General features: G+C 44.1%; 1 protein-coding gene across 1 annotated transcript in view; it reads right to left on the reverse strand.

The window, feature by feature from the left end:
• Positions 1-10,795: 10,795 nt before the first annotated feature.
• The window catches only part of SLC4A1AP (solute carrier family 4 member 1 adaptor protein), a 75,515-nt gene continuing 63,799 nt past the window's right edge, over positions 10,796-22,511 (reverse strand). The window contains exon 14 of the mRNA XM_019970499.2: positions 10,796-12,227. Within this exon, the coding sequence (XP_019826058.2) occupies positions 12,217-12,227 (11 nt within the window). The 3' untranslated portion in view covers positions 10,796-12,216. The remainder of the gene's footprint in view (positions 12,228-22,511) is intronic.

The following is a 22,511-nucleotide window of genomic DNA, read 5'->3' on the forward strand; positions in this document are numbered from 1 at the left end:
CCATCAACAAGTCCTGTCACTCAAATTTCACTTAATCTGTGAGGCCTCTGTGCCCACTCTATGTAAAAAAGCAGCGGGCAAGCACATGCATGCACAGGCACACACTCCCTATTCACTCTACCCCACTATATTTTCTGACAGTTCTTATTATCATTTAATATTACTTGTGTACTGGTTAATTTCCTTATTGTCTATCTTTGTTCACCAGAATGTAAACATCTTAAGATCAGGAATTTTGTCTTCTTTACTCCTGTATCCTGGTGCCTGGAACAATGCTTGCTGCCTCTATTAAATATCTGTTCAATGAATGAATGAATGACTCTGGAATGAGATACACCATACAAATGTTAAATTATTAATAAATACTTACATTTAAATGGCAAACAGTGATAAGAATTTGTATACTGTTGATTGTTTCAGGCTTCAGGCAAACTTATAAGCTTACTTTTAAAAAGAGCATGTACACTGTTTGTTGATATTCTTGTATGGAGTAGAGAGAAGCAGTGGCTTTCTAGTCTTATTACTTCACTCTACATCCACCTGTTATTTACACCTAACACTTTGTTGGCAGTTGGTAAGTGTTAATTAAAATGTTTATTAATATAGATGTAATTTATGATCTGGGGTAATTGTGTATATTTGTCTGAATTTACATAATGAGCCCTCTGTGTCTTATTAAAGTGCAGAACAATTAGAGCATCCTGGCAGCCCAAATAGAAAGGGTATAGTCCTTAGGGGAGGGGCACTCATCCTTCTTTGGCACCTGGGAGAAGGTAGAGCTATTTAACTTAGATTCTCAGCCCAGAAAAATAGATGGAGGGAAACAACATCTATTGAATATCTGCTCTCACAGGGCCTTAGCCAGTGTCTGCATTGTGCTGGTCGGCCCCACATTGCTTAGCACTGGGATTCGACCGTGAGGATCTAGGATCACAGCTGTTCCCCTCTCTGCTGTGCTGAGAGGCCCCTAACTGCCTATTTGTTCAGCCCACTGTCCTACCTACATCCTGCCTGACCACAGTTGGGAAGTACAGCCACTGTTCTTGTCTACAGGGTCAGTGATCTCGGCTGCCTGGCTATCCCAGGGGCCTGGGCACATGGGCATTTGAGGGAGGGAGACTACAGGACAAGGTGAGAATAGCTTCTACCTTCACCAACTCAATCCTTCCCAGCATCAGGGTCTTTTCCAGTGAGTCAGCTCTTTGAATCAGGTGGCCAAAGTATTGGAGCTTCAGCTTCAGCATCAGTCCTTTCAATGAATATTCTGGGTTGATTTCCTTTAGGATTGACTGGTTTGATCTCCTTTCAGTCCAAGGGGCTCTCAAGAGGCTTATTCAACACCACAGTTTTAAAGCATCAATTCTTCTGCACTCAGCCTTCTTTATGGTCCAGCTCTCGCATCTGTAGGGACTCCCCTAGTGACTCAGATGGTAAAGAATCCATCTGCAATGCAGGAGACCTGGGTTTGATCCCTAGGATGGGAAGATCCCCTGGAGAAGGGAATGGCAACCCACTCCAGTATTCTTGCCTGGAAAATGCCAAGGACAGAGGAGCCTGGCAGGCTACAGTCCCTGGGGTAGCAGAGAGTGAGTGACTTTCACTTCACTTCACCAGCTCAGGCACCTCCTGGCAGATTGGACAGTTTCAAAATCGGGTCCTCCACCTCAACAGCTTAGTATTACAGCAAAAACTTCCTGAGGGAGCAAGACTAAAGGCTGGCAAGACCTAGGGGCACCAACCAGGTTTAATCTGTGTGCAGAGTATCCTAAAGTTGGCATTAAGTGCCTTCTGTAGTCTGGCCTCACTCTCCTAATTCAGCCCCATCTCTCTTCCATGGAGCCTGACCTTTCTGGAAGAATAACAGTCACTCTTTGGAGGAAGTCTCTCCTTACCCTCCACTTCCCATCCTACCTTCCACAGGTTCCCCTAAGAGCACTTGTTATGTTTCCTTCCCTCCTTGGATCACTGGTCTGCCTCCCTACTGGCATCTATGTCCCTTGAGAGCCAGAGCTTCCGAGTCTCTGTATATCTTCCCAATCCCACACTTGTGTCACCCTCCACTCCCCACCAGCAGGAGCTCTTAACACAAAGCGGTGCCCCACTAACTTTGACAAGTATGAACTGAGCACCTTCTGTACTAGGTTACCTTGCCTTGAGCCATTCTCCGTCTCTTCAATCCTACCTCCCCTCCCAGGTCCACTTGAGACAGGGAGATTGGGAGGAACCAAGAGAAGAATAGAAGAAAGGGCACAGACTTGTCCAAAAAAAAAAAATAAATAAGCAGTGCACATCCTTCTGGGGCTAGAGTGTGTGAAAAAATGAGCATGGTGACTAGAAAGGATCCCTGGGGCTAGGTAACCAGGAAGGAAGGAGCCAAGATGATGTAGTGGGGGCGCGGCCTTGGTTCTGTGGGCAGCAGGGGAGTTAAGTGATGTGATCAGATCTCTGTAGTGGTAGCATCTGAAATCACACCTTTTTCCTGTTAACTGGGAGAGAGGCAGAGATCAACCCATCTCACCAAACACAATATTCCCAAGCCCCCTTCACTTCGTGAAGCAACAGTAGGCACTTTCTCTGCCCTACATGTTAATACCTGCTTATTTAGTTAACACATATATTTGGTGTTTCTCTAATAACTGGTAAGCTCTTCCTGCTTGTTATCTTAGACCAGTCAACTCACCGTTTTTGAAAGGGGAAGAAAGGGAAGTAGAAGAGTGTCATTGGAGCCTTTAAGGATCTGCTAAAAGCTGTGGCTTAGTTTTTCCACCAAAAGGACATATACTTGTCCAATTTTACCTGGACTTTCCAGTAGTTCTCAACCTTGGCTGCACAGTAGAAATGCCTGGGGAGATTTATCAGCAACTGATGCTTGCCTCCCACCCCCAGAGTTTTTAATTTAATTGACTTCAGTGCAGTCTGGGTTTTTAAACTCCCTAGGAGATTTTAGCATACACTCAAATTTTTAAAGTACTGGGCTAGGGATTTGTGGACTCCAAGTGAAGGCCCCTAGCGTAGACCATAAATTCCATGTGTGTCCATTTAACTTTGACGGTGAGCAGCACCTACCTGTGCAGGCAGGGGAGGGGAGAATGTAGCCAGGTTGAAAGAATGAGGAAGTCTTGGGGCTGTCAGTAAAGAGAAGAGGTGCTCACCTGCATTCCAGAAGGTTGCAGAATACTTAGCAAAAAAGGCGCTGGAACTGAAGACAAAGAGAAGGAAGCTTAATTGCCTTCCTGAGAGATGGATGGAAGGCCAGCAGACAACACCCTTCCCACCCACACACTGCACCTCCCCAAGAAGAGCTCCAAACATTATCAAAGGGTGGGCAGAATCGGCCTTTGGGGAAAGTCAACCAGTTAAATACGTGGTTGGTGACACAGGTCGGGAGAGGGGGGCAACTGTGGGTGCTGAAATAAAGCGGGTGTGAGGGTGTGGAGGTAATGGGCTGAAACTCTTGGCAGGAGGAAAGGAAGATTTGGGGTGTGGTCAAGGAGAAGCAATCTGGGGATGCTGGTGGGTGGGAGCTGTTCTGCATCACAGCAGCAGGAGAGGCAGCTGTGGTGGAAGGAGAACTTGGTGTAAGGCCTGACCCCACCGTGTGCCAGCCAGGGGCCCTGCTCGAGGACTTGGCCTCAGTTCCTTACCTGGAACTTGTGTGACAGTAACTTCAGAGAAGACCACAATCTCAGACGATTATCCTCAGGTCATCTCAAAGGCTTTTTTCGCTGTGAGGTCCCATGAGCCTAGGAAAGTGCCCTCCGAAAATGCTCTTTGAGGTTTTCAAACCTACTATCCATCAGAATCACGTGGGGTGTTCAACACCAAATAATACAACTCAGTGGGGGATGAGGGCCCGCAGGCGGTTTGTAACTTTCACCTGGTGCTTCTGCTGTTTCATGTGCTTTGGGAATCACTGTTCTAGACCATGGGGAGAAACGCCTGGGGATCTTGTCAAAAGGGGATCTCAGCCATGAGGTCCAAAGTAAGGCTTGAGATTTTTTTTTTTTTTTTTTTAATATTCTGTGTTTCTGAAAGACTCACTGATGGTGCTACTGGCTGTGCATCAATGCCACTCATAGCGTAATCCAGGCAACACCCCCAGCAGCTGCAGCAGTATCGTTTGGGAGTTTGTGAGGAATTCAGAATCTCAGTCCCCACCCTAGACCCACTGAATCAGAATCTGCAACTCAAAGTGATTCATAAGCACCTTGAAGTTTGAGGAAGATTGTTCTAGAAGAAGTGACTAACTGATCAGGGAACCAAGGTTGGAAGAGGAATGGGAAGACAAGGCTCGGTTCTTTAAAACAGAGTCTAAGTTAGAGAAGGGCACAGATTTTCACCTCTTTTAGTTACTGCCATATTTGTGGGCCTGGCACATGATAGGAGCTCAATAAATATTTGTAAAGTGAGTGGATGAGCTAAGAGTCCAGTTTCTGGGGCCAGGTATGAGGCTAGAGTGGGGCCAGTAATCACCATGACTAGATGCCAACTTCTAGGGTCTAAGTCTTTCCAGCCCTCTGTCCAAGACAAGATTGGTCTAATGCTGGCACAGAGAAGAACTCATGGCCATGTGAGGCAGGAATGTATTTAGTTGTCTCATCTGTGAAGACCAAAAGGCTATATGAAATTGCAGCCAAAAAATACACTGGTCTTCTCAAGTAGGACCTAGCTACAAGAACCAGGGGCTGAGCCAACCAGTGGGGTATGGGTGGCCAAAGGAGCCCCAGCTCCAGAAATAACTCTTCTGGTCTGGAGGAGGGAATCCATGAAGCTGCCTCCAACATGTTTATAGTGGGTAGAATTTAATTACACTCAGCAACAGTTCTAATATACCTCCTCTTTCCTCTGTTTAAAATGGATGTCAGTAAGATCTACCCCAGAGTCAAAGGCAACCAGTATGGCTTTTGTGAGTTGGGGAAATAGTAGATCCTGCAAAAGACAAACGTGTTTGTTCTTAACTAGCCTTAGAGGAACAGCACAATAATTCATATTTGAAGTAGTCTTCAAGGGTGTCAGTCTAGAAGAGAAAATATTTCTCTTTGTTTTTCCTATGTGTACTATTATCCAAAATTTCTGCATCATCCTAACAATAGAAGCTAGGATTTCAGCCAAAGGAAATCCATTCTCATCCTGCCCTAGGAACAAATTGGGCTGAAGATTTCTGACAGATTCTTCAAAACACCGTAACCTTTTTCCTAATGATTATTTTAAATATACTGTGAACATGAGAGAATGCCTTCTAAAGCAATGTCATTTTTATCATCAACTTGATTTGCTTGATTCCTGCAAATGAATTGAATAAATAGTAACTGTGCATTCCCTAGGGCTCGTCTACCTCTGTCTTGAACTGGGGTCCATGTTTAAGGTAAAGTAAAATGACCACGGTAATGGCCATACCAGTCATGGCAAAGTTTCCGTGAATAACTATTTTCCTTCCTTTAAAAAAAACGTTTATTTATTTATTTGGCTTCCCTGGGTCTTAGTTGCAGCATGTGGGATCTAGTTCCCTGACCAGGGATCGAGCCCAGGCCCCCCTGCATTGGGAGCATGGAGTCTTAGCCGTTGGACCACCAGGGAAGTCCCCATGAATAACTGTTTTCAAAAGAATAATAATTTTCCATTATGACTTCCTCCCCTTCAACCCAATCCTCAACCTAATTTCTAACTGTTCCAGAGAGGCGGGTCCCACAGAGGGACAATCCTCTGAATGTCTCGGCAGCATCTCCTGGGAGGATGGTCCCTGCCCAGCACCCAGTCCCCCAAGTTGCCAGGTGCATATAAGGAGGGATCGTGAACTCCGACACTGGACTCATTGGCTGCCAGAAAAGTGATTTAAACTCCTGTACTCCCCTGTTCTGGTGTGAATGTATCATTGCACCTTTCTTGCCTTGTGAAAAGAATGGCTAATTAACTTTTCAGTTGTTTAGGAATAGCATTCAATGGCAAGTTGCCATAGTCATGCAAATTCTGTCTTTTAGGGCCATTTTGAATGGGTCTGTGTTTCTTCTTTGTTGATCGAGAACGACAGCGAGTTGTCATGTTCACAAGGATGACCTAACTTGAGCTTCTGTGGTTTGGGATCCTGCCTGCCTGTGTTTCACCCTGTTTTGCCTCCAAGGCAGAAGCCTGAGTCTCTAGCCAGGAGATTGTGGTTAGTTTCCTGGCCTCTGACCGAGGTGGGGACACACCTGCGCCCCTGAGGGAGGGAGAGCCTGTGGAGGGTCCATGAGGCCAGCGCTGAGTCACGCAGCAGGGAGACATGTCAAACGGCATTAGAACATCAGTTTGGCACTTAAGGAACAAGGGCCCACACAAAAATTCGTCTGTATGTTAACAATCTAGTCCATTTTCAAACTAAATCAAGAATAGAGATTCACTTGTTATCACCTATTTCAGCACTGGAGTTTGTCCTTCGTGTGAAATCCTCCTAGGAGAAACCTCAGCTTCACCCACAGATCCAAGGCTCCCCACCTGATAATATGTCATCACAGGCTGCTCTCTATTACTCCTACAATTCACAGTCCTGTTCCAGGACCAGGCAAATTCAGAAAACCCCACTGCAAGTCATCATCTTAGATTTTGCTACCTGAATCACTTTCCTTTCTCAAAAAAATTATTTGAAATGTAACTTGAATAAACCTGAGCTCCCTTCCTCCCTTATGTAGTTCCATCTTCACATGGTATCCTATTCAAAGAAACATAAATTGAACTCCAAATGCCTTAAAAATCATGGAAACCTTTGAGAAGTTTCCTGAGAAGTGGCCATTTTTCTCACCCAAAGTCCCATTCGACAGCCATTTCTAGCCCATTCACTCTCCAGAGAATGGCTTTCCCCTTTATCTTGTAGATTAATTTAGCCTCTTTGATGTCTACCATCCTTTATCCTAGCAACCATCTAATTCAGCCATAAGAAAAGGGAGGGAGGGGGTGGGGAGGACTTGCCAAGCAGCCCAGAGTCCTCCCATAGAAAGTCATAAGGGAAGAAAGACTGTAACTACCTGTGCCTCAGGGTCTTGGTCCGGAGGTGAAAAGAGGGAAAGAAGGAAAAGGATGCCCATAGTGCTCTTAGGACCCAAGGGACCTTCTGCATCCTGAAGATGGCAGCCTCCTGAACAGGGCTGGGTCCCCACACAGCTGCCCTGATGCTCACCAGCAGGCAGAAGGCAGGCAGTGAGATCCTTGGGCCCTTCCGCAGGGTCCTGGGAGTACTTAACCCAAACAGAGGTAATCACAGCAATCTGCATATGTGTGTCTCTCTGTGAAGCAAGGGATTTGAAGGATTCAGACGGTTTTGATGTAATGTGATGTGCAGCCAAAAGGGAAAACTGGGATCCACATCCAGCTTGATCTTCATGGCAGTAAGCCATTCCAAATGAAGGAGGCAAAACCTTTTGAAAGATGTCTTCTGTGATTCAGAATAACTGAGTCCAGTTTAATCTGGTGCATGGGGAAGTTAAAGAGCTACAGGACTGCTTCAAGTGTGTTTTGCAGTTTTCAGAGTTACTAATTAGCTCCGTGACATTAAGGTTAATGAGATAAAACATCTATAAATCAAGATGACGGCCAAATCAAGAAGAAAGCCCCCAACTCCTGCTCCACCATGAAAACACTCCAATTTCACTCTTTCGAGCTGTCCATTTGATTAAATTTGATTATGTGTGAATATATTCAAATGTATAATTATACAATTCATACTTAAATTAGAACTACCTTGTCCAAAGCTCCTTTCTAAATGTATTCAGTGTCAATAAGACAGCAAGTCAGTTGTTAACTATTAACAGAATGAACTGATTTGATGAAAGTCTAGGAGTGACACTTCCCAAAGAGCAGAAGTCTGTGTGTTAAGTTAAAAAATATGTTCCTAGACTCCCCTGGTGGTACAGTAGATAAGAATCTGCCTGCTAATGCAGGGAACATGGACTCGATCCCCAGTCTGGGAAGATTCCACATGCCGCAGACCAGCTAAACCTAAGTACCACAACTCCTGAGCCTGCACTCTGGGCCTGGGAGCCACAACTAGAGAAGCCACTGCAATGAGAAGCCTGCACAGCACAACTGGAGAGGGGCCCCCACGTGCCACAGCTAGAGAAAGCCTACGCAGCAACAAAGATCCAGCATAAACAAAAATTACTCTTTAAAAAAGAAAAACAATACATTCCTAAAAATTTGGACATAAAACAAACCCTGGAAAATAAAATTATGGATTTTATCGACTAAAGCTATAGAGGAATTTGGGATTTAGAGAACATTCTGACGAATCCTTTTGTAATGTGAAGGAGTCTATGCGACTTAAACTCTCTATTTGTACATGTGGGTTTTTCAGATTGTTATGAGCCTAGGTCCTGGAGTCAGGAGAATCAGGTTAACACCTTGACTCTACCACTTACTAGCCCTGTGTCCTTGGGCAAGTTACATAAATTTCTGTGCCTCAGTTTCTGCATCTGTAAAATGGAGATTATAGTAGCCTATCTCATAAGGTTTTTGTGAGAATGAAATGTGATAAATCACATGAATCATTTAGCATAGGACCTGAAACATAGTAAGTACAAAGTAAATTATGATAATTACAAGGGACATAGAACCCAAATGGACTTCAACTTTCCTTCTTGAGCCTTTTGCAGGGAATACAGAGCCTTGAAGCATGGGTTTAGTAAGACAAAGTTCCTTGGAATTTATGATGGAGGCATAGTTTGAGTGCAATATTTAGCCATTTTCCTTTTGTTGAGAACTTGATGCACTTCCTTTTTTTTCCTTTTCACTAACTTAAAAGACTAGTTATTGTGTTCTGGGCATCCAGATCCCTGGGAGATGGAAAGTAGCCCAGAGACTCATTTATATTTGATAGATGGGCCTTGAATAGAAATGGCATCCCTTGGGGCATATTTGGAGGCTTTGGCTATACAAAGGCAATTTCCCCATCTTCTGATGCTCTCTGATCCTTTTGACTGGATCCACTTCCTCCTGGAAGAGCTGGTGGGAAGCATGGTCTGGTGGGAGCAGATTCTCAAAACAATGATCCTACTTCTGGAGGCCCCCACTGTGTGTGTGTGTGCGCGCGCACATCCATGAATGTCCCTGCGTTGTATGTGTGTGTGTGTCCTCACACTGTGTATGTGTACTCGTGCATGTCCCCATTCCTAGCAAGGAAGGATATTCTCTTAAGCTATAAGATTAAAGAGCTCCAGGAGTAAACGTATAATACAAAGTGTCAATTACTGGCTCTGGTGACCAGAGAATGAACCCCATTTCAATTATAGGCAGAGAAGAGGAAGCTGAAACCCTGCAAAGAGTAGGGCCCTGAAGCTGTTGCCTAGGTCGGCCCGGCCCAGCCCAGCCAGCCGATTTTTGCTTAGTCTTCGAAGAACACAGGCTTGAGCCTGCCTATTGCATCAGTTGCTCCCCAGCTGCCCTTCCCCGCCCCACCCTGGAAAGTGGTAGGGAGAGCCTGTGAGGCAACCACTCAGGCAGGGGGACGTCTGGAAGAGACTGTCTCACTCCTTCCAGCCAGGCACCACCCAACAGGCACTCCCAATCCAAGTCCATGAAGGGAAAGCACATTTCGGGCCCGGAGTCCTCCCAGCTGTCCTAACAGTACACTTAGCCCTTTCTACCTCCACCTGGACATCATGCAGTGATGGACAGGACTTCTGAGCCTTCTCTTTTGGTCAAAGTGGGGTCTAGAATCTCAGAATGTTAGGGCTGGAACACCTCAGAGGGCACCTGAACCAACATTCCCATTTTACAGATGATAAAATTGAGGCCCAGAGAAGCAAAATGACTCGCCAAAGAGCCCACAGCTAGATTGCATCAGCTTGTGAGTCTAAAGCTCACATCTCCTCTCTCTCCTTGCACAACCTCAGAAACAAAGGACCAAAGTATTTGGACTTGAGAAATCTTTGAATGGAAGACACCACCAGAAATGAGTGCTCTGAGACCTGTAAAGTCATTTAAGATGGAGAGCAGGATGCTTAGGAGATTCTAATGAGTGAGGTTGAAATCCATTCTGAACCTGTGCAGAAGAATCCCTTAATCCAAGTCTTGCAGGAAAGCAGGCCAATTTTAGACTGAGCTGGACAGGAGCAGACTGGGGAAGGGAGGGACCCATTCTGGAGCAGTCCCAGAAAGCCTAACCAATGCCTGGCTCTTCCCCCAGCCTTCAAGTCCCTGGAATACTGGGAAGTCTCAGGTCCACTAAGGCAGGACTTTAGCTTCCAGGTTGAACTCAACTACCAGGCCCACTGTGGGGGCCCAGGATGCACAAAGAAAGCACCCATCAGCTGAAGGTATGAGCATGGGACTCCAGGGCACTGGGTGGAGATCAATAACTACTGACAATGTATCCTGATTTAAAGGGTATATTGAGATTTGGACCATAAAACTGAGCACTGAAAAACTGATGCTTTTGAACTGTGGTGCTAGAGAAGACTCTTGAGAGTCCCTTGGACAGCAAGGTGATCAAACCAGTCAATCCTAAAGGAAATCAACCCTGAATATTCATTGGAAGGACTGACGCTGAAGCTGAAGCTCCAATACTTTGGCCATCTGATGTGAAGAGTCTACTCATTTGAAAAAACCCTAATGTTGGGAAAGATTGAAGGCAGGAGAAGGGGGTGACAGATGAGATAGTTGGATGGCATCATTGACTCAATGGACGCAAGTTTGAGCAAACTCTGGGAGACAGTGAAGGATAGGGAAGCCTGGAGTGCTGCAGTCATTGGGGTGGCAGAGTCAGACAAGGCTGAGTGACTGAACAGCAACAACAGAAGCTAGAGCTACACACAAATCCACATATACATTCTTTTTCAAAAATCACTTTATTGAGGTATGACTGACACACAAAAAGCTGAAGATACTTCATGTACACAATTTGATGAGTTTGGAATACACACATATTCTTTATCTACGTGTAGTTCCACCAATGCTCAGTCCAAGAGAAGCCCAGCTTCCTGGGTTACTTGCGGCTGAGAAGTGCAGCCTCACTGAGCTTTAGCTGATGAAGGATCATCATCGGCTCCTGCTCTCTCTGGGACCTCGTTTAAGAACCACCTTTTTTGGTTTTTAACCCAAAGGCTGCCAGCAACACGTGATGTCCTGCAGTTTTTAGGCTTTTCCTGGACTCTGGAAACCTCATGATGAGTCTCTCTCTGAGCCTGACACTAATTTAACAGACACCTGTGCTATTTATCTGGCACCTGTGACTCTGCTGAAGGCAATATCTTCTTTAACTGACTTCTAGAACTGCCCACATTCTCAGGGCCCTTCAGGATTTGAGAGCTCAGCCATGTTCTGCTGACACCCAGGTCCTGAGAGATTAAAATTCTTCAATCCACCTTTCTGATTCAGGGGGGCTCTCCTTTTTTTTAGTTGCACTGAGTCTTAGTTGCAGTGTGTGGGCTTAGTTGCCCAGCGGTGGGACCGGGGCATCCTTGATCGAAGCCATGTCCCTTGCACTGGACGGCAGATTCTTAACCACTGGACCACTAGGGACATCCCTTAGGGCTCTACTCTTACAGTGCAATTACTCACCTTGAGTTTCTTATCATTATCTCAAAGGGGCAAGAGGCATTTTTCCTTCTTTTCAGCCTTCTGCACACAGGAGATTTGCCAGCTGCCGGTTAAATGCTGGGCCCCCGCAGGTACCAATGAGCACAACACATCCACAATCAGGTGTGCTCCTGGGAGAGCCATGAGGTCCACGTGAAACAGTAGGACAGGGCTTCACTGCGTTCATGGGGCTCCCCCATTTGGTCACCAAGCCCCTCGCTGGTGCACCTAGGAAGTTACCCTGACACATCACCCTTAACCCCTCCTCAGAAGGATGGGGAGTTACCAAGAGCCTGTGAACCAGGCAACCCCACAGAGAGGGACAGGAGACACATAGGAGCTCACAGCGGGGACAGGGACAGGAGATGGTCCTGTGAGCAAGAGCGTCTGGCACAGTCACAGTGAGGAAGCAGGCGACAGGAGAGGAATCAGGGGAGAGGCTCAGATGAGGAGCCTCGGGCAACCGGAGGGGGTCCAATCCAACATCATTAAACAGTTTCCTACCTTTTGCCTAATTAAGTTTCATGAGTCAACTCAAATGTTTGCTCCCATTTTCTGCCGCCAAAGAAGAAGATGACAGGAGGATAGCTGGCCCAAGGATCTGGAATTTGGGAATGATCAATTTCCAAGGACGGGGAAAAGTCTTGAAACATGAGCACACATACTCCATCTTCATCGCAGTCCTGCCATGGACAACACAGTGCAAAGGAGAGCTAAATAACAGCGCAAAGGGAAATCAGAGACGAGAGCATTTAGTCAACGTCCTCACTTTACAGATGTGAAAACTGAGACCCAGGGAGGTGCTCAAAATCACGGTCAGTAAGGTCAGTAATTGCAGAACCCGTGGGACTAGAACTCTGGCTCCTAACTCCCAGTCAACCTGTTTCCTTCCCCTTTACCCAGGGGCTAGGTTTCTATCACAGAAGCCATGACTATTCAGGGGTAAAAGTTTGCCTTGGAGCGCCCTCCTCTGGCTCTGGGCAGCCACTGGAGTAGCTCTGAGGATGTAGGCCTGGGTGCTTGGAGTTGAGTGTGGAACAGAATCACCTGCAGGTGGTTAAAGCATTGCTGGGCCCACCCTAGAAGTTTCTGATTCTGTAGGTCTGGGGTGGGGCCCAATGATGGGCGTGTCTAACCAGTTCTCAGGTGATGCTGATCCAAAGATTATTGAGAATCTCTGGTGTAGGCAGAGATCTTGCAGTAAGAATACCGGGGTTCAAGTTTCAGCTTTGCCATACACAGACTGTAACATTGAACATGACGTTGCTTAATCTCTTGGCATCTCAGTCTCTTCATCTTATGATGGCAACTATAATAACCACCCATCAGGTAAATGCATAAAATAAATAAATCAGATATAAAGTTACCTGAGGAGTGCTGTACTGATGCTGTGTGAATACATAGACTAACAGATATATGACCTCTGTCTGGAGAAATAGCATTGTGGGCCAAGAAATGGCCATGGTAACAGAAGTGTTCTCTTGCTCTCTCTCTCTTTTTTTAATGTTTATTTAATTTGGCTGCACCAGATCTTAGTTTGGCATGTAGGATCTGGTTCCCTGACCAGGGATTGAACCTATGCCCTCTGCATTGGGAGGACAGAGTCCCAACCACTGGACAACCAGGGAAGTCCCCAGAAGCATTCTCTTAATGCTACTCAAAATACCATGAATCTAGAAGAAATGGTGTTCATTCTAACACAAATGTTGCCTGAAGAATTATTAGCCTGGCACTGGTTTACCAAAGTAAATGACACGCTCCCTGCCCTAGAGGAGCCACTAGGAGGAAGATAAACATGCAAATCCCAATAATTACCGTACTGGGTGATGAGCCAGGGAAGGAACCCTATCCCTTGGAGCACAGAACAATCAACCCTGTGTAAGGAGTCAAGTAAGGCTTTGAAGAGGCAGTGAGTAGAGTCTTGAAGAATGAATAGGAGTTCTTTGAGAAGTGTCAGTGGGCACTTCAGACAGAGGAAACAATATGCAAAGTAGCCACAGAGATGTGAGCATGCATGGTGTGTCCAGGGAAATAGTGTAGTTCTATGTCGCTAGACCTCAGTGGGTCTGGGAAAAATAACAGAAGAGAGGTTTGGCCAGGAAGGCTGAGGCAAGATTTTGCAGAATCCTGATGCCAGGCTGAGGAGTTGGGACCTGATCCTGAGTCTGATGGGAACCTATTAGAAGACACCCACCTCCACCCTGGAAGAGTCCTTGGAAAAAATCCCTAATGAATCCCCAAGATGAAGATTTATGAGCCAAGGGCCTTCACCACCCTCCTCAGCTCCCCCAGTGCCTGCAAACCTCCTCTGCCAGGAAGCCAAGCCCAGAAATGCCTCCTGAGCTGGGTGGGGGCCCTTGGGAACCTGGAAGGCACGAGGAGCAATGGGGCAGCCTCCCACCTCTTACGTTCATCAGATAGGCCCCACTGTCCCAAAGGTTTCCTCATTCCCTCTCCCCTTGGGTGTGGAGTCATTGAGAGGACAACAGGCTGTTATCTCAAGCTAAGAAGTCTGGGAAGTGTAGGTGCCTTGGAATCAGGAGAATGAGTGCTCCCGGGCAGGTGGGCAGGCAGCCGCTGATTGCCATCCAGGAAAAGGACTGTGGGTAGCAAGCCCCTTGCCTCACTGACCTGGCTGAGGTCCAGAGAGCTTGGGAGCTGAAAGGAGGCTGAGAGGTCCTGTATCCCAGGTGCCTCCTTTAAAGATGAAATAAACACTCAGTGGTCAGGTCAACTGCCCGTGATGGCTGTCTATCCCTCTGTCCCTACTTCTGACTCCAAGATGTAAAATCTGAGCCAAAGGGAATCTGGTACTTTCTGTGTCCTGACCTCCCTCCCTCCTCCTAAAGTCAATCCCAGGGCACCCACCCCTGGGATTTATCCACACTCCCCACCCACACCCACCCCGTCCCCCAGCCAAGCCCCTCACCCTTGTTAGACCCAGGCTTTTGCTTCCAAATGGGTAGATACTGAAATGTGTAGAAGAAAGTGGTCTCTACTATTTTTGAAAACTGCAATGGTGAAAAAGGGAACAAAGCGCTAGTCTAAACTGTGTGGGTTTGGGTTTTCATCCCAGTTCCTCTATCTCCTGTGGAGGGGGAAGCAAATTGCTCTTGTGGGAATAATCCTTTTTGTTTTTAGGCAAATATTTTAATAGGATTTGGGGTTATGCAGGGATAAAATGTAAACCTATTCTGGAAAAGAGACAATGCAATTCAGAACAACATGAAACTACAGGCTCTGCATCGTAATTGTAAAAGGTGGTTTTCTTATGGAATGAGTGGCATCTCGTCAGGGTTTATGGGGAGTTTTCTGAATGCTGCAGCCTGGCCTTAGCTGTGCTTTGGGGACTTGAGGGTGGGGCCTGTGTCTACAGTGGGAGAGAGCTGGATTGAGTGGGTGTTGGGCAGGGACGGCAGGTCTGTGTACAATTCCCAGATTTCTCACAAACTTGGAGGAGGGAACCCCAGCAAGATCGTGGCCACTGGCGCTGCTTCTCTTTTGTTTGGGGGTTGTGATTTGTTCCTCCCTCTGGCAGGGCTACAGAAAAATAACCAAGCTTCTTCTAAAATGACTACAAATCCAAGTGAAACTGACCCATCCACCCCTGAAACCCCTGCCACTGTCAGCCTCAAGCAGGAGCACCTCCATGACACCAGAACCTCACCCACTTTTCCACTCTGCTCTTTGATGAGGCCTAGTGTCTGATGGCGGAGAAGGCAATGGCTTGCCTGGAAAATCCATGGATGGAGGAGCCTAGTGGGCTGCAGTCCATGGGGTCATTAAGAGTCGGACAAGACTGAGCGACTTCACTTTCACTTTTCACTTTCATGCATTGGAGAAGGAAATGGCAACCCACTCCCGTGTTCTTGCCTGGAGAATCCCAGAGACGGGAAGCCTGGTGGGCTGCCATCTATGGGGTTGCACAGAGTCAGACACAACTGAAGCGACTTAGCAGCAGCAACAGCAGTGTCTGATGGAATGCGGCCAAAACCAACAGAACCTCTCAGTCCCTAAATATTCTTATTTTGAAAAATCTCTTTTTTACAAATACTTTACTTTGAAAAGGTAAAAAACTTTATTTTGAAAAAGTTATTCTAGGGAACTGGATCATCCTGGGATTAAGAGTGCGTGTCCTACCAGGCATATGGAACTGGGCTTGAGTCAGTAACCAAGGGAAAGAATCAGTGGGCATTAAGAGGTTACACGGGGACTTCGCTAGTGGTCCAGTGGTTAAGACTTTGCCTTGCAATGCAGAGGACACAGCTTCAATCCCTGGTCTGGGAACTAACATCCCACATTCCACATAGGGCAGAGCAATTAAGCCTGTCTGTGCACCACAACTATAGAGCCCATGTGCCACAACGAAGATCCCACGTGCTACAACTATAAGACTGGATGCAGCCAAATAAATAAACATTTTTTAAAAAATAACACCTATGAAGGTGCAAAATGATTCTTAAAAAATGGGGAGTAAAGGACTTCTGTCTTATATTAGTATAAAAATTATACTCCTCTATTAATAAGAAAACATTATAAATATATTATATTTATATTTTAACATACATATAGTATAAAATTTAAAACAATAATTTACAACAGAAAAATCTATGATAATATACAGTAATATGCTACTTTATAGAAAATATAAATAATACATAACATGTAAAAACCATAAATATTACCAATTACCTAACCCCCCCAAAATGAATCGATGTCAACACCTGGGATACTATCTTCAGATCTTCCTCTATGCATATAAACAAACAAACAAACAGATCACTAGATATATTGAACACCCAGCCATGCTTATTTTATAATTCCAGTGAAAAGAGAACATGTTATTTTCCAATAGTTCTATTAATAGCAATGGTCCCAGGACCAACTCTCATTGGCCCAGCTTGGATTCTAGACTCAAGGAACCCTGAATTTAGAACCCACAAAAGTCAATTTAACCTATAAGATACCTTACAATGAACTAAATATTTACTTTCTCAAGTTGTTATACTTTATGAAATAAATGACACCGTGCATGTGGAAGATTTCTGCAAATATCAGTGATTACTAAAATCATTAATTATATGTATTATTAATATTATCACCACCCTTTCCACATCATCCTTCTTCCTCCCCACTTCTTGCTTTATCTAGTTTTCTGCTTTTTCCTCTTCCTACCAAGTCTCCATCATGTCTGGGTTAACCCGGCTGTGGCCGACTGGTAAGGAGACCACGTGCTATTTATAGCAGTGTTTCCTCAGGCAGTGTGGTGTGTGGTGATGTGGGAACACACCATTTAAGGGATACTTGTCTCTCTCATTGCAGCCCAAGTGGCTTCTGAGAACTTTGTCTACAGTGAGGAAGAATGTAGAGAACGTACTCCTCTCCTCGCAGCAAAGGCAAGCTCTGCCTTTTATACCACCTGGTCAACCATTTAGGCATAGATTTGGTAGAATAAGAGTTTGTTACTCGGGGATTGTCTGAAATGATGCATTCCTGTCAGCAGACCTACAGAAGGACATTTAGCTGGAGAGAGACTAGGAAAAACTCAGTCAACCCAAGCCTGGAGAGGACATCGGTGTAAGAATCGGCATTTTATTTTATTTTTTTATTATTATTTTTTTTTCATAAAGTATTTTTTTTTTTTACTTTACAATATTGTATTGGTTTTGCCATACATCATCATGAATGTGCCGTGGGTGTACACTTGTTCCCAATCTTGAACCCCCCTCCCACCTCCCTCCCCATACCATCCCTCTGGGTCATCCCAGTGCACCAGCCCCAAGCTTCCTGTATCCTGCATAGGACCTGGACTGGCGAACTGAAGACTGGCAGCAGATCAGGGACGATAAGGACTGAGTGCATAAAGTCCTTTATGGAATCTTGACATGTTAAATAAGTAGTTTGGGAATAATTAAATTCCTACCTTAAAAAGCAGGTGGTTGACAACACATGTACACTGGAATTGAATAATTAAGTAAATGAATGGCAGATGGTAAGAGCCAGGTTTCTTATTGTTGGAGTAGGTGTTTACAGACAAACAGGAGCAGGGTAGAATGATCCATGTGGTAATGACTTAGAGACATAAGTGGGAAATCATGTATAACTTGATATAATACAGATGGTTACATATGGAAATATTTATAGATATATGTACACATACATAGGTTAGTATACACACATCTATTTCCTTGCTATGTCAGCCTACAGGATCGAGAAGCAATGAAATCCCAGTAGCAACAAGCACACCTACTGCCCAGAACTTGGTTTCTAATACCATTTTTCAAAAAAAGGACTAGGTCATCTTGGAGAAATGGTTGATCTAGAACTGAGGCAGGAAATATACAGAATGATCCAGGAGCATCTTACAAAGCTCAAAACTCCACAATGATGGGGTTTGGAGTGGGTACATAACACAAAGGAATACAGAAGCCAATTGAAACAACTCCTAAGGGCTAAAGCTGTAACAATTTGAACAAGAAAATTAAGTATTATTGTATTATAACCCAAAGTATGAAATGAATATTCATGAGTGCATACTAATAGAAATAAAAAATTGAATAATTAGATAAATGAGGGAGAAAAGACGAACCTCCATATAGAAGAATTCCAAATAACTCGTGTATTATAGATACTCTGCCTTCAAGGAGATGGAGAAGTCATGCTGATATATGTGTTCTTGATATGATAACAGTGGTCTTCCTCTCCCCAGAATCCACACCCCAGTCAGATCATAAGAAAAACATTAGACAAATCCCAACTGAATGACATTCTATAAAATACCTAACTGTCAATCTGTTAAAGTCATCAAAAACAAGAAAATTCCAAGAAACTGTCACCGTCAAGAGGAGCCTAAGGAGACATGACAACTAGATAACATAGTATCCTGGATGTGAATCCTACAACAGAAAAGGGAAATTGGAGAAAAACTACAGAAAACTGAATAAAGACTGGACTCTGGCATTCATGGAGTCACAAAGAGTCAGACGCGGCTGAGAGACTGAACAACAATAACAGTGCACCCGCACTGGCTCACGAATCGTGACAAATGTGCCACACTAACGTAAGACGTTAGTAATAGAGGGAACTGGGTGAGGAGTAGATGAGAACTCTGTACCATCACTGTAATTTTTCTGTAAATCTAAAACTATTCTAAAACAAAAAGTTTATTTAAAAAAAAAAAGGTACCATACACCAAAATGTTAATATTGATTATTTCTGGATGGTAGGATCATACAAGTTTGCTTCAAATTTTCTACAAAGTATGTACTATTTATATAATCTGAAACCATTTTTTAAAGTAGGTATGAACTTCCAGTTAGAGATAACAAACTGATCATGTATCTTTATCTCCTCTTCCTCCACAGACTCCACAAAATTCTTTTTAAAGTATAGACTCATGAGAATACAGAGGGTGGAAATGAGGACATCAGTGGACAAGAGTGAGTTCAGTAATTTGGGGCTGGAAAGGACTTCCCTGCTGGCCCAGTGGCTAGAACTCTGCTATTCCAATGCACGGGGGCCCAGGTTTGATCCCTGGTCAGGGAATTAGATCCCATATGCCCTAACTAAAGATCTTGCAGCTGCAATGAAGACAGAATATCTTGTGTGCCACATGACACAGCCAAATAAATAAATGTTTTTTAAAAGAAAGAAAGTGGCTTGGAGAATGGTAACAGAGCTGCCAGAATAGAGAAAACTAAGACTTGAAGGACCTGGAGAAGAACTGATAGTCATTAGTGAGCAGACTCTCCCCACAGAGCCCAGAGAGGCAGGAGACTTAGAGGCACCAGGTTCTGCAAGAAGCGAGTTTGAAGCATGGGATTAGACTCTAGGGAACTGGCTGGAAGAGATATATGATGAAATTACAACTCTAGATACCCTTCCATCACATGGTCAGGAACCATGCTCCTACCAGAGAGTGGAGGTTTCTCTAGAGAAATTGAATCAGAGCATCCCCAAATTCCAGGATTCCAGCAAGAAAAAAGGGCAGATGTCTGATTAAGTGTCAGTTCATATGATAATAGTAGGGCCCTCCACCAGACTCCTTCCCAGAAAGGAACTTTCAGGCATATGTCCCCTGGATAGAAGATTCACTGGAAAAAAATTTACCTGCCTCCGAGAGAAATCCTCCAAGTATTGGCTTTTCAGGGTTCCCCAATGAAATGGCCTGAGGATGAAGCCCACCAGTCAAATCCTTGCCCACACACACAGCTGTCAATCACACTGATCCTCACTGTTACACAGGACTAGACAGCCTGAAATCACCCGAAATCTACAGAAAGTATCCCCCATGAAAGAGAGAGACTAAAGCAAACAAACATTAAAATAAAAAAGGAACTCAGAAGAAATAGAGATAATTTAAGAAAATGATTTTTTGAATTTTAAAATTTTATGTATATATTTAATAGCCTCAGAGAGCTAAAAGAAGATGCACATCCATGAAAAAGAATGGTTGACTTGTTCAGCTGTGGCCGACTCTTTTGCGACCCCATGAACTGTAGCCTGCCAGGCTCCTCTGTCCATGGGATTTTCCTGGCAAAAATATTGGAATCGGTTGCCATTTCCTCCTCCAGGGGATCTTCCCCACCAAGGGATTGAACCCAAGTCTCCAGGTCTCCTGCACTGCAGACAGATCCTTTACCACTGAGCCACTGGGGAAGCCATGTTGTAAAAAAAGGAATAATCAGAGAATGAGCAAGAGCAATTAGGAATTTTAAATAGATAGCTAAAATTAAAAATTAAACAAAAGAGTAGGAAAATAAACTTGAAGATATCTCCTAGAAAGTAGAAGAGAAAGACAGATGAAAATTAGGAGAGAAAGAATATTAGAGGATTATTCAAGTTCTGACATCTGTATGCAGTTTCAGGAAAAGGAAAGCAAAGGATAGTAAATTATTTTAAAAATAATAACAATGTAAGAAAATTTCCCGTTAGTGAAAGAGAGAAATATCCAAACTGAAAATACCCACTGCATGTCCAGTAGAATGGAGGGAAAATACCAAGGAATAACTTGAATTTCAGAATGCCCAGATAAAAGAAATAACATCATAGCATCTAGAGAGAAAAATCACATCGTATGTGAAGGAGTAAAAAGCTGGGGCATCAGACATCTCAACAGTGGTACAAGATACTAGAGGATAGTAGTGTTGGGAACCCAAAGTTCTGAGAGAAAACTATTTTAATCTTAGAGTTCTATACTTACCCAAATAAAGGCTATGTGTTAAGTGTGGAATAAGGATATTTTCAGATATGTAAGAACTAAAAAATTTTACCTCCCACATACCTTTTCTTAGGAAGATAGTGAAGGGTGTGATTTAGTGAAATGCAAGATTAAGCCAAGAAGGAGGAACAAAGAAATACCAGAAAACAGAAGAACAATTCAAAGGAGAAGACTGATAAAAGGAAGTCCTAAGATGACATCTGAGGCCCAGGTATAGAGAAAAACCCATTCAAACTGAATCAGGAAAACAGAGAATTTGAGGGGTGGGGCAGTGGAGAGAGAATAGTGATAGATTATTTCATATATTTATTTATTTGGGGGGAAAAACATTGTTAGATATTTAACAGATACATAAAGAACATTTTTTCATACTGTTCATGGGGTTCTCAAGGCAAGAATACTGAAGTGGTTTGCCATTCCCTTCTCCACTGGACAGTTTGAAAAGGCAAAAAGATAGGACACTGAAAGATGAACTCCCCAGGTCGGTAGGTGCCCAATATGCTACTGGAGATCAGTGGAGAAATAACTCCAGAAAGAATGAAGAGATGGAGCCAAAGCAAAAACAACACCCAGTTGTGGGTGTGACGGGTGATGGAAGTCCGATGCTGTAAAGAGCAATATTACATAGGAACCTGGAATGTTAGGTACATGAATCAAGGCAAATTTGAAGTGGTCAAACAGGAGATGGTAAGAGTGAACATCGACATTTTAGGAATCAGTGAATTAAAATGGACTGGAATGGGTGAATTTAACTCAGATGACCATTATATCTACTACTGTGGGCAAGACTCCCTTAGAAGAAATGGAGTAGTCATCATGGTCAACAAAAGAGTCTGAAATGCAGTACTTGGATGCAATCTCAAAAATGACAGAATGATCTCAGTTCGTTTCCTAGGCAAACCATTCAATATCATAGTAATCCAAGTCTATGCCCTGACCAGGAATGCGGAAGAAGCTGAAGTTGAATGGTTCTATGAAGACCTACAAGATCTTCTAGAACTAACACCCAAAAAAGATGTCCTTTTCATTATAGGGGACTGGAACGCAAAAGTAGGAAGTCAAGAAATACTTGGAGTAACAGGCACATTTGGCCTTGGAGTACAGAATGAAGCAGGGCAAAGGCTAATAGAGTTTTGTCAAGAGAACACATTGGTCATAGCAAACACCCTCTTCCAACAACACAAGAGAAGACTCCACACATGGACATCACCTCAATACTGAATCAGATTGATTATATTCTTTCCAGCCAAAGATGGAGAACCCCTATACAGTCAGCAAAAACAAGACAGGGAGCTGACTGTGGCTCAGATCATGAACTCCTTATTGCCAAATTCAGACTTGAAGAAAGAAGAAGAAAGTAGGGAAGAATTGAAGAAAGTAGGGATAACCACTAGACCATTCAAGTATGACCTAAATCAAATCCCTTATGATTATACAGTGGAAGTGACAAACAGATTCAAGGGATTAGATCTGATAGACAGAGTGCCTGAAGAACTACGGATTGAGGTTTGTAACATTGTACAGGAGGCAGGGATCAAGACCATCCCAAGAAAAAGAAATGCAAAATGGTTGTCTGAGGAGGTCTTACAAACAGCTGTGAAAAGAAGAGAAGCGAAAGGCAAAGGAGAAAAGGAAAGATATACCCATTTGAATGCAGAGTTCCAAAGAATAGCAAGGAGAGATAAGAAAGCCTTCCTTAGCAGTCAATGCAAAGATATAGAGAAAAACAATAGAATAGGAAAGACTA

Source organism: Bos indicus, chromosome 11 (genome assembly GCF_029378745.1).
Source record: "Bos indicus isolate NIAB-ARS_2022 breed Sahiwal x Tharparkar chromosome 11, NIAB-ARS_B.indTharparkar_mat_pri_1.0, whole genome shotgun sequence".
Lineage (NCBI taxonomy): Eukaryota > Metazoa > Chordata > Mammalia > Artiodactyla > Bovidae > Bos > Bos indicus.